General features: G+C 41.0%; 1 protein-coding gene across 3 annotated transcripts in view; it reads left to right on the top strand.

The window, feature by feature from the left end:
- The window catches only part of LOC124432944 (zinc finger protein 395-like), a 109,742-nt gene that overhangs the window by 93,759 nt on the left and 3,483 nt on the right, over positions 1-12,500 (top strand). For all 3 annotated transcript variants that reach the window (XM_046982325.1, XM_046982323.1, XM_046982322.1), the window contains exons 7-9: positions 9,080-9,180; positions 9,974-10,253; positions 10,478-12,500. The exon at positions 10,478-12,500 is cut by the window's right edge and continues 3,483 nt beyond it. In XM_046982325.1, the coding sequence (XP_046838281.1) occupies positions 9,080-9,180; positions 9,974-10,253; positions 10,478-10,699 (603 nt within the window). In that variant the 3' untranslated portion in view covers positions 10,700-12,500. The remainder of the gene's footprint in view (positions 1-9,079; positions 9,181-9,973; positions 10,254-10,477) is intronic.

Here is a 12,500-nt window from a genome sequence, read left to right as displayed (position 1 = left end):
TCGTTCGTTCGTTCGTTCGTTCGTTCGTTCGTTCGTTCGCTCACTCTCGTTTCTCCCTTCCAGTCGCGCACCACCCAGTACAAACGACTCTTCTTTCTCTCTCACCGGTGTCGTCGACCTCGTCGTGCTCTCGCTCGAGAAATTGCGCCGAATCGTGCCTTCCCGCGCGCGTCCTTCTCCCACGCGCAGAGGATATGCACCTTTCGGACGGGGCAAATGAAACTTCCTCGAAATCTTTTCGTTCCTTTCCCCGTCCGCCACCGCCCCCCCTCCCACCTTCCACCGATTCTTCTTTCTTTTCTTTTTCTTTTTTCCTCCTCCTCCTCCTCCTCCTCCTCCTCCTCCTCCTCCCCATTGTCCCACCCGTACGATCATTTATTTCTCTTGCCTGAGTCATTATTTTTCCGCGATTTAGGTGTCTGTATATATGTATATATTATCTCGTGAAAATAATAATATTCGCCGAGGGATGACATATGATTTCTCTCTTTCTTTCTTTTTTTTTTTAAATATATATGTATATATATATATATATATGTGTGTGTGTGTGTGTGTGCGTGTGTGTTCGTAATTTTCATTGTTTTCTCCTATTTTTTTCTCTTTTTCTTTTCCCCACTTTTCTATTCTCACTTCTCTCCCTTTCTTTCATTTCTTTTTTCTTTTTCTTTTTCTTTTTCTTTTCTTTTTTTTTTTCCTTTAATTCCTCTTACATTTCTTTCTTATTCGCATGTTTATCACACAACACAAGAGGAACGCGATAATCGTTGTTGATTGCGCAAGGACGTGGAAGCGATCATGTTTTGGAATAACGGTATTCCAAGAGTATAACAGTGTATATATACGTGCGTGCACATAAGTATGTGTGTGTGTGTGTGTGTGTGTGTGTGTGTTTGTGTACGTGCGTTTACGCACGTACAACAAACGCGACTTTTCCTCAACTTCCACAATCCCTCAGAGTTCGAATTCGCACGGGTTTTTTCATTACCGTTAGGACGCGTAGGATCCTCCTACGATTGGATAGGCCGAACGTGTTTACCGTAAGAATAAGAAAGAATAAAAAGGGAAAGAGAAAAAAAAGTAGAAATAAAGACAAAAAAGAAGAAGAAAAAGAAGAAGAGAAAAGAAGAAAAACAAAATTATGAAGGAATGAAAGGGTCAACGAAAAATCAGAAAGTCCGGTAGTGAGTTGAAAAGAGAGAGAGAGAGAGAGAGAGAGAGAGAGAGAGAGAGAGAGAGAAAGCGCGCGGGCGCCTGCATGCATGCATGCATGCATGTGCAGCTTCGTCACGAAGAGTCTTCTCGTTTGTTTACATCGTGCCTGGAAGAGAATCGCGCATGTTGCGACTACGGTCGCAAGGGACTCATACTTGACATTTCTTTCTGCTTTTTCTCTCGACGCTCAACAATTTACCTATATAGATAATAGGTATTTCTATAATATAAATATATATATATATATATATATATATATATATATATATATATATTTAAAGAAAATGAAAATAATAAAAAGAAAGGAATGAATGTAATCGTGTTTTCAACCTTTATCAAGAGTCGTCAAAGTTAACCATATACCCCATTTTCTTCAACTAGCTAGCTCTCGTCATCGACACCCACGAACTGTGCGATAAACTTTTTATCAAGAGACAAATTCTTTCACCTAATTGCATCTCTACGTTTATCTACTCTCTCTCTTCTCTCTCTCTCTCTCTCTCTCCCTCTCCCTCTCTCTCTTTTTCTTTTCCTCTATCTAACACTTTATCGTCATAGATAATACACATGTCATATACGTATGAATGTATCTATGTATATGTATTACGCAGATACGTCATCGAGAAGCGAGACGACGAATCCTAATTGATTTTTCTTCTATCGTCAGAGTTTGGCTTCCCTAGTCTGGAATTCTAGCCTATTAACGCGTTCACAATTTCGTCAAGGTGGCATTTCAACAATAAACCGAATATACTTTCCAAAGTCCAAGACCTACCACTCGTACAACTAGCTTTTCCAATTCAACTCAACTCAACTCAACTCAACTCAACTCAATCCAATCCAATTCAATCCAACCCAAGCCAACCCAATTCAATCCAATACAACATGACCCAATCGAGCCCAGACTCGACCCAAGCCAAAAGAGTAAAAGAACGTGGTTATGTATTAGACAAATTCCTAAAAAAAGTAGTAAGCGAATAAGGAATACTATACTTAAATGGTACACCATCAGGAGGAGATGGTTCAGGCAATGTAAGTACATCTCTTTGAGAACTCACATACAAACACGCACGCACAAAGTACGCCTTACTTTATCCTTTTGTCGAGACGAAGAAACAGTAGTAGAAAGAGTAGGAGAACGAATAGTAGTCGTGTGGATGTGATAGAGGAGGATGAAGAAGATAAGGAGGGATATGATGAAGGATTACTACTACAGTGCGAAGGAAGTTGAAACGCGGAGTCTTACTTCGAGCAAAGTAAGAACCCAACGTCTGTGGGCATGGCGTCGTCTCTCAACGCACCGTTATTCCGTGAAAGAAGAGAGTGCGGACACGGAGGGAAAGAACGACCGAGTAGAATCGTTGGTGTCGTCGTCATCGTCATCCTCCTCGTCGGCGTGTGTTGCCGACTCTTTCTCTCTCTCTGTCTTCCGGTCTCTCTCTCTCTCTCTCTCTCTCTCTCTCTCTCTCACTCTCTCCACCCTATACACGCGGGCGAGCTGGCGAGAGGGAGAGAGGGAGGGCGGTCTGTTGCGCGCTCGCGCGCAACTACGCAGTTGGAATCGGCGCTCTCCGCGCTTGTTGGCGCGAAACAGCAGCAGACTCGGAATCTCCGTTGTGTCGTCGTCGTCGGCGTCGTCGGCATCGTTGTGATGTTCTCGTCATCGTCTTCGTTGTAGTTGTCTGTCTCTCTTCGTTTCACCCCCCCACCTTTACCGTGCGCCGCCTGGCGTCGTTTTTTGGTATAATCTCTAACTTTCTCGTCATTCGATTATAATAAGAATAATAATAATCCCCGCCGAAACTCTTTTTTTAAAATTTCTCCCAATCATATTTATCTATCTATCTATCTATCATATCCACGCCTCGTATCATAACCTCACGACGAGCTTTAAAGCACGAGCTTCGTTCGTGCTGTTTTGACGCGATTTAACGACACGAATGTTCGTCGAGGTATAAAAAGATTGACGAGTAAGAGAGAGAGAGAGAGAGAGAGAGAGAGAGAGAGAGAGAGAGAGAGAGTGAGAGACAGGGAAGGGGATTAGTAAGAGTAGGGTGGGGTGAGAAACAGTGGAGATATCACCGGCCTTCTTCTAGCGAGAAAATAAATAACGAAATAAACAAATAAAGAGTGAAAGAAAAAAAGATAAAAATGAAATAAATAAAAAGAAAAGAATGAAAGAAAGAAAGAAACGATTTTGACCGACGAGAGAACACGAATAACTTACACTTAGATCTCCATAGATTTTTCTCGCGCCACCCCGTAGATCGTAACGTCCGTGTGCCTAACGCGTGGTGGTAGTATTAAGGAAGGGTCAACGGCCGACCCTCACCACGCGCGCGGCACGGATCGACGCGGCTCGTACGCGCCGACACACGGGAGCCCCGGTTTGTTTTGGTTTCTCGGCCGTTACCCCCTGGCTCTCCTCACCTATCCCCGCCAAAGAAGAGTAGCACGGAGTTCTCTTTATTTCTTTCTTTCTTTCTTTCTTTTATTTCTTTATTTCTTTATTTCTTTTCTCTCTCTCTCTCTCTCTCTCTCTCTCTCTCTTTCTCTTCTACGCTCTCAGCAGCCTTCCTCGCGATTTTCCTACCTCCCTCCCTTTATCTCTGCCTCTTTATCTCTCTCTCTCTCTCTCTCTCTCTCTTTCTCTTTCTTTTTCTCTCATTCTTTTAGTTGTATCGTACAGAGTTGCTTTTCACGGGCATCGAATGCATAAAGTACTCCCTTTCTTTCCATTCTGTGAAAGGACAGAGCGAGAGTGAGAGCAAGAGAGAGTGGGAGAGAGAGAGAGAGAGAGAGAGAGAGAGAGAGAGTGGATGAGTGGGGAATAGAGGGAGGATGGGAGGGAGGAAGTCGTGTTCCAAAATTAGCCTTGGTGGAGTCTGTGCCATGGCGGTCGCCAACGAACACAACAGAGAACAATAACAACAACAACAACATAACAACAACAAACAATGATAACAACAACAAACAATAACATACAACAACAACAACTTGCCTCAGGATCTCTTCCCGAGGTGTGGGAAGAGGGGGAGGTGGGGGAAAAGGACGAGTATAATAAGTCTAGTAATAGTAAAGCGTAATCGCTCGCGCGATAGTAGTAGGTAGTGGGATTTCGCTGAGAAAATCGACGCTCGTGACTTTGTGAACTAGCGTGTGCGAGCGAGAAGAAGGAGTCTCCTCTCTCTTTCTCTCTTTCTCTTTCTCTAATTCGCTCGCTCGCTCTCGCGCTCGCGCGCGCACACGCTCACTTGCATCGAGAGGGGCGCCGAGGACGCCGCGTGCGTATCGCCGGCCAGTGCACTCGTGTCCCACGAGGCGCTTCTCTTCTCTTCCCTCCCTCTCTTCCCTACCTCTATCCTCCTCCCCACCTTTTCCCTCTTCCTTCTTCCCTTTGCCCTTTTCCCAACGATTCCTCTTGCTCTGTCCTCGTCGCTGTCGTTGTCGTTGTTGTCGTAGTCGTTGTTGTCATCGTCATTCTTCCTTTCCTTCCTTCCTTCCTTCCTTCCTTCCTTTCTTCCTTTCGTTCGTTCGTTCGTTCGTTCGTTCGTTGGTTCGTTCGTTGGTTCGTTCGTTGGTTCGTTCGTTCGTTCGTTGGTTCGTTCGTTCGTTCGTTGGTTCGTTCGTTGGGTGCACAGAGAAAGCGTGGAAATGAGTAGCACTAGACTGTTTCTGTAGGTACCCACTTTAGGGATCGATTTTTACGACCCTTCGCGTCGCGCACCGATGCGTTTCGGACTTTCACGCTTACGGAAATGCTTCGACTTCTTCTAGGATTTTACAATCGTAAAATTCTCTTTATAGTCTTACCACATAGATTTATGCAGAATACATATGTGCATATAATATATATATATATATATATACATGTGTACATATGTTTATATATATTTATGTGTATGTGTCTGTGTATATGTACTATACTCATGAAAATAGTGGGATCGATTTATCGACTCCTCTTTTCAATGTATTTACATATGTACATAAGTAACATATATTTATATATATATATATATATATATATATATATATATGTATGTATATGTATATGATATACGCTCGGTTAGGTTCACTCGCATAGGTTTCTCATACATGTATGATCGTTTACTTTCGTTCCATTCGCCCATGCCACAGAGAGTGTGGGAAGCACTTTCCTATAACTTTCGTGCGTGCTTTCACGTAGCTGGAATTTCTCGCACGCTTTTAAAACGTCGCTCGTGAAGTTTAAGCCTGACGTAACGAAGAACTACTACTAGTGGTACTAGCTGGTACTTTAACTCATCATATTTCATTATTACTTTTTGATTAAGATCCACTACGTAGTTCTGCGTTTTATTTTTTCATCTTTCTTCCTTATTTCGATATATATTTTTATTCTTTTTTTTCCCTTTTATACTTTTTATTTTAAGAAACATGCGTCAACTTATATATATATATATATATATATATATATATATATATATATATATAAATTTCCCCATAGGTAAATTATCTTGGAGCTAGCAAAATAACAGGCACCTTCAACAGAGAGACCTTGACTGGAATTCTAATTTGTAGGTTATGTTGCTTTGACGCGAACATGCGGGGTATCCGCGTGCTCATTCTAATTATACGTCGTTCGACTTTACTACTTTGGAAACGCGAAGAAGGAGGTTGATAGAGGTGGAGATAAAGGTAGATATGGAGGTGGAAGTAGTGATGACGATGATGATGATGATGATAGTTTGGTGGTGCTGCCGTTGATTGTAGTGATGGTGGTTGTTATTGTTGTTACTATTGCTGCTATTGCTGTTGCTATTACTGTTGTGGCTCATTGGCTATCGGGAGTCCCTTTCCTACTACGTCCTCTCTGCTAGAACTCGTCGCGAAGATGTCGTGCGGTGCTGCGTGTTGCGTAGAGGAAAAAAAAAGAGACGTGGGAAGAGAGGGAGACTCGCTTGGACGAGCTCGGTATGGCCGGTGCTCTCCGATCAGACCGTGCGCGTGCACCCCGTAGACTATCTTTCTTTCTCTCTCTCTCTCTCTCTCTCTCTCTCTCTCTCTCTCTCTCTCTTTCTCTCTCTCTTTCTCGAGTCCACTATCGGCAACATTGTATACCCCGTACACGATGCATCCATGAAAGATACTCGGCAACCCTGTTATAGCTTACAAACCACGATGATCAACATTGTACACTACTCCGTCTTTGGGGTGAACCAACTTTTTGTTTTATATATCTCCTTTCCTCTTTTTCTTCTTTTTCTTTTTCCTCCACCTCCTTTACCTCCTCCCCTATCCTCCTATTCCTCCTCGTCCTATCCGACCACATTTCTCACGTATTTCTTTGATAACACATATATATCTCGAGAAAATTGTCTTTTCGAAAAGTTACAAATGATACAAGTTTCTTATATATATATTTTTTTTTTTGCCGGTAAAATATATATATATATATATATATATATACACATGCGCGAGAGAGAAGGGTTAGAGGAGATAGAAAGACCTGATGTTATATCGATGTTTGAACTCGGATGCAACAGCTTGCATTAACGAAATTGCGAGTGAATAATTTATTATTATGACTGGAGATAACTCTTGGAAGCTTGAACGTCATCTTTCTACCCTCTTCCCCCCTCCACTCCCATCTTTTTCTCCATCTCTCCCTTTTCCCTCTCTTGTTCTTTCTAGTAAAATTTTTGGATGCGAGAAAAGTTGACGTATAATATCCGTCCTCCCTCGTTGAGAATTTTCTCGACCTTCCACAATATATCGTGTATACAAGATATATATATATATATATATACATACATACGTACATACATACATACATACATACATATATATATATACATATATATATATATATCGAAACTGGGATACCGTTATTGCGAAGCAAGCAAGAAATTGCGTCTCGTTCCCCTCGTACGAATATCTCGGTCGAAAAGGCCGAACGTTGAAGACGTGGCGGATAGATCGAATCGTAACAAAACCACTGTGTGCTGAGATTGTCCTCGTCGTCGTCCTCGTCGTCGTGCAACGTAACAAAAGAGAAGAAGAGAAAGAGTGAGAGAGAGAGAGAAAGGAATAAGGAGAACGATGTAGTGGTAGAAGAAGAAAGAAAGAAAGAGATAGAGAGAAAGAGAGAGAGAGAGAGAGAGAGAGAGAGAGAGAGACAGACAGAGAGAGAGCACGTAGACTTTCAAGTTGCAGCGAATGAACGGTCGAGCAAGGCAAACGCGAAGCAAGGTAAGGCAAGGCAAGGCAAGGCAAGGCAAGGCAAGGCAAGGCAAAGCAAATGGAGGGCAATGTCTACCGGGCAACGTAGGTCTGTGACCGTTGCGATCGCTATCCCGCTTTATACGACATGATCAGCGCGTATCGTTTACGAGGGATGATGATGTCACGAGGCATCCTTTATCCTCTTTCTCTCTCTCTCTCTCTCTCTCTCTCTCACACACTCTCCCTCTTTCTCTCTCTTTCTCGTTTCCTGATCACGGAACGATTCGATTTGAAAGTCGTTCAACTTTACAGGCTCGCTATAATCGCGGGAGCATTGGAGTCACCTGTTACTCCATTCGTTTCGTTCGTGCGGATTAGAGGTCAAAAGGTATTGAACAAAGAAAGATGATTCGTATGTACGTAAGATTTTGTCGTTCGCTTTTTCTATATACATATATATATATATATATGATAACAAAACAAAAAAAAGAGCATTTTTATTGTGAGATTATTATCTATTTATGTATATATGTATATATATATATATATATATATATATATATATATGTACATAGACGCACATACACACATATATATACATGTATATACATATATGATACTTCGTTGGATAGAATTTATAACGATTAATACATTTGCCGAAGTTATTATTCGTTGGTTGATGATCGATCGATGATCCATCGATCGATCTATCGTTAATTCTCGACGACGATAAAGACGATAAGGACTTCGAAGGTATTATGAGTTAAACGATAACGATCCGTCGTCTGACTATCTCACGCTAAACGTTGTAAGTCGTCGTTCAGCTCGCGCACGATTCGAGTTCTCCCTTTTGAATTTTTAATCCCTAAATTCCACTACGGCCGATGACACCAGCAAAGTTCGCTGTTTGTTCCAGGTCTGCTTAGTCTAGCCTAACCTAGCTTAGCCTAAGGTCTTTCGAGACGTTTTTTTTTTTTCTTTTTTTTTTTCTTTTTCTTTTTTTTTTTTCACGTAGGTGTAACACGCACGATCGTTTCTTTCCTTCGTTCGTTCGTTCGTTCGTTCTACGACTAGTCACTCAGTCAGACCGTCCTTCGTAAATGAGGGTTGTGTGCATCGTTCCTGGATCAATAGCACGTGACAGTCGTCGTGACCGGCGCCTCCGCACCGTGTTGCCTCCTTTCTTGTTGCGTTCTCTCTCTTTCTCTCTCTCTCTCTCTCTCTCGGCTGACGCCGCCACCACCACCACCACCGCCACCGCCACCGCCGGTCTGATGTAAACAAAGGAACAGCTAAACGCTCTCGCTCTCTTGCGATTATACTCGAGCCGTCGTCTCTGATCGATTTCTTTTTCTCCTTTTTTATTTTTACTTTTTTCTTTTTTTTTTTTTTTCTTTTCTTTTTCTTACTTCTTTCAAACCAACGCGATCAACCAAATTCACACAATTACCAATTTGCAACACGAACAATAAAGCCGCATCTTTTCTCGCTGCAATTATCGTATCTTCGTCTTTTTTTTTTTTTTTTTTTTTTTTTTATAAGAATCTCTTTCACAATTTTATATGATTTAAATTTAAAATGATAAAATTTAAATGATTTAGAAATAATCTTTTTTTTCTTTTCCTTTTTTTTTTTTTTTTTCTTTTTTTCGATTCTTCATTAGGCGAACGCCGCAGTAGTCTTCAAATGTACATGGAAGGGTTGTCTCGAAATCAAGGCTACAGTACCTCTGATAGAGGAACACGTGCGCCAGACTCATCTTGGGTAAGTTCATTTTCATTTTCCGCTTTATCTATTTTCCCGGTTAAAAGCTTTCCTACAAATTGTCAGTCGTAGAGAACGTCGTCGGTACATGGTTACCCAATCGAAAATAATTAACCCGTAAGACCAAGGACGCGGAATACTCTTCAGGGGCTGACATTGAACTGTCGCGATAAGATAAGATGAACGAAATTATCGCCATGTAGTTACGCGCCTCACGTCTCGCGTTTATACGTAAATACATACGTACCACGTACATAAGTATTTATGTATGTATATACCGTCTCGTACCTACGTATTTACATATTTTTGCGTGTCTCTTCTATGTGGAAGCAAGAAGGAATTACAAGCCGGCGTCTTGCTTGCGTCAGATTTCTTCCTCGTGGCCGCACTTGAAAATGTTTCTCTCGTAAATACGAGATATTTTTCGTGCTCGCCAACCGATACTACTTCCTATCTTTCGTTCATTAAATTCAACGACCGACCGATTATACAAATATAACAACGCGTGTAAATAATTTGCTACCGTGGATGAGTAAATAAAACGATGTCGTAAGATAATGTAAATGTAAGAATTAAAGAAAAAAAAAGAAAGAAATAAAAAAAAAAGAAAAAAAAAATCGTCTAACAAAGTCCAAGTGTTTACTAGAAATAATCTGTTATTGAATAAAATAAAAAGAAAAAAAAAAAAAAAATGCGTATGTATATATGTATGTTCGTGCGTTCGTACGGCCGATTTAATATAATCTTTATCGATGTCGCTTAACGAAGGATATTGATTTTTTTTTTTTTTCAGTCCAAAGAAATCGAAAGTCTATGAGAACGAGGACGATGACGATATATCGGATCACGAGGAGGAATTTTATTATCAGGAAGTTGCAGTGGATCATATGAGTTCGCCGCCTACAATGTCCCACCGAGACATGGCCAGGCCACCTCACGAAGATCCGGAATATCAGAAACAGCTTCGCTTAGAGGCAGTGCCGGTTAATACGGGCAATACGGAAAGCAACAGTGCAACGGCGATGCCGTGCGTGAAGGAACGAAACAATGCATTCACGATCCTACAGTCGCCTGTAAGTAGGAACAACAACGTCTCCATGTATTCGTTCGGCCGCAATGCCTACTAACCACGGTTAGATACGTTTTCTCCTTAACCACTTCGTCATGCATATATATATACATATATTTATATATATATATATATATATATATGTATATATACATAATATAATCGACATTTCACTTTCGTTACACGGAACTCGTGCGATCACGTATGTTTCTACATTTAATTCGACAGGGAACGCCGATCAAGCACATAAAGTTGTCGCCACGTCCGTTCCAAGCCTATCATCAACAGAGTATGGGCCTTTTGACGGTGTCCACGGGAAAGATACCATCCTCGCCGCGTAGGATTCGCGGTGAAACAAAAAAATGTCGCAAGGTATACGGAATGGAGCACCGTGATCTTTGGTGCACCCAATGCAAATGGAAGAAGGCATGTAGTCGTTTCGGCGACTAGGCCAAAAAGCCGCCCCGTTCTAACGTCCGCGGGCGGAGATCATCGCCGAGCCGACCCCAGAATATTATTAATACGATGCCAGTGCCAGCAAGACGTCGATTGTCCTCGTCGTATCATCGTCGACCAGAACAAGTAACTCCGCCGCCATCATTACTGTCATCGGTATTATCATCAACGACATCGCCATCGACACTACCAACGACTGCCAACGATGATAATCGAATCGAGAGAAACGAGCGTCGAAGAGAAACGAGATCCTCGTTATATCGGCACGATCACTAAAGAACGCGGTTCTTTAGCGAAGATATATATATATATATACACATACATATATATATATATAAAGATATATATATATATATATATATATACCCTCTTTATCGTCCACCATCTTTTAAACGATGGCTAAAGCGTGTATAACCACCTCGACGGATTCCTTCCGAACGATCGTCCATCCGTAAGACGCGTTCCTTCTTTTTCTTCTTCTTCTTCCTCATCTTTTTATTTTTATTCTTATTCTTATTCTTATTCTTATTCTTATTCTTATTCTTATTCTTATTCTTCTTCTTCTTTGATCGTCTTGTCCTTGTCCACTTTTTGATCTCCTTCGTCTTGTTAATTCTCCTATTACTCTCCTTTCTCTTTTCTCTTTTCTCCATTCTATTCTTCTTCTTATTCTTCCTAAAGTAATTTCTTTTTTTCTCGATGACGAGAGTTTCTCGACGGCCAGAAATCTCTTCCAAAAGAGAAACGTCTATCCCATGACGGATGGCGGACGGGGTTATATAAAGGGCCGATCTTCGTGCGTTCTCGCGAGCTCCTCGTTTCGGGCACATAGCACAACACACATATGGCGAACTATAAAAGTGAGGAGGAGTTGGAGGGGGGGGGGACAGATTATAAGAGACAGAAAAGTAGGAGTGAGACACAGGGGTGCCTTCGCCTTAACGAAGGAATCTTAATTAATTAATAGATAGGGAATAATTGGTGCGAGCGAGCGTCCGCGCGCGCGCGCGCGCGAAAGGCATATAAACGACCGATACGTGCTCTCCGCAATTATACATTATGTGTGTATATATGGATGTATGTATGTATACATGTATGTATGTATGTATGTATGTATGTATGTATGTATGTATGTATGTATGTATGTATGCATGTATGTATGTAAGTCTCGTTGTGTATTTCTGTTAAGCTAGACGGAGAGCGCGTTAATGCGGCCTCGATCATATGCGTTCGCTGTTCAATAGGTAACAACTGATTTATTCGATTCGGCAAGCAAGCGTTCGCCGAAATCGAATAATCTTCGTCGATCGTCGATCGTCAATCGTAAAAAGCGAACGATCTTTAAGCCAATCGAATATATCCAAGCGTTAAAAAAAAAAAAAAAAAGAAATTTCTTTTCCATTATAGACTTCTCGAGGTATACACGCACGTATTATATATATATATATATATATATATATATATATATATATATATATATATATCACAGAACAGAGATCTCTACCTTACCGACGACATCGTCGTCGACGTAAAATCACAGTTTTCACTTTATAATAATATCTCTTTGGAATATCGATCCTACTTGAAATCGCGTTAGATAAGCTCCAATCGACGAAAAAAAAAAAAAGAAGATATCGAAATAATGTTCTGTTCTTTGACGAATAATGCGTGTCTGTATATATATATATATATATATATATATATATATATATATGCATACACACATAAATACAAGCGTGTTATCTTTGAAGGAAAACATCGAAGACAGACGACAGTGGCAAATCGGTATTTCGAC

This window comes from Vespa crabro, chromosome 2, assembly GCF_910589235.1.
Source record: "Vespa crabro chromosome 2, iyVesCrab1.2, whole genome shotgun sequence".
Taxonomy (NCBI): Eukaryota; Metazoa; Arthropoda; class Insecta; order Hymenoptera; family Vespidae; genus Vespa; species Vespa crabro.
This window is presented reverse-complemented; position numbering and strand designations above follow the sequence as displayed.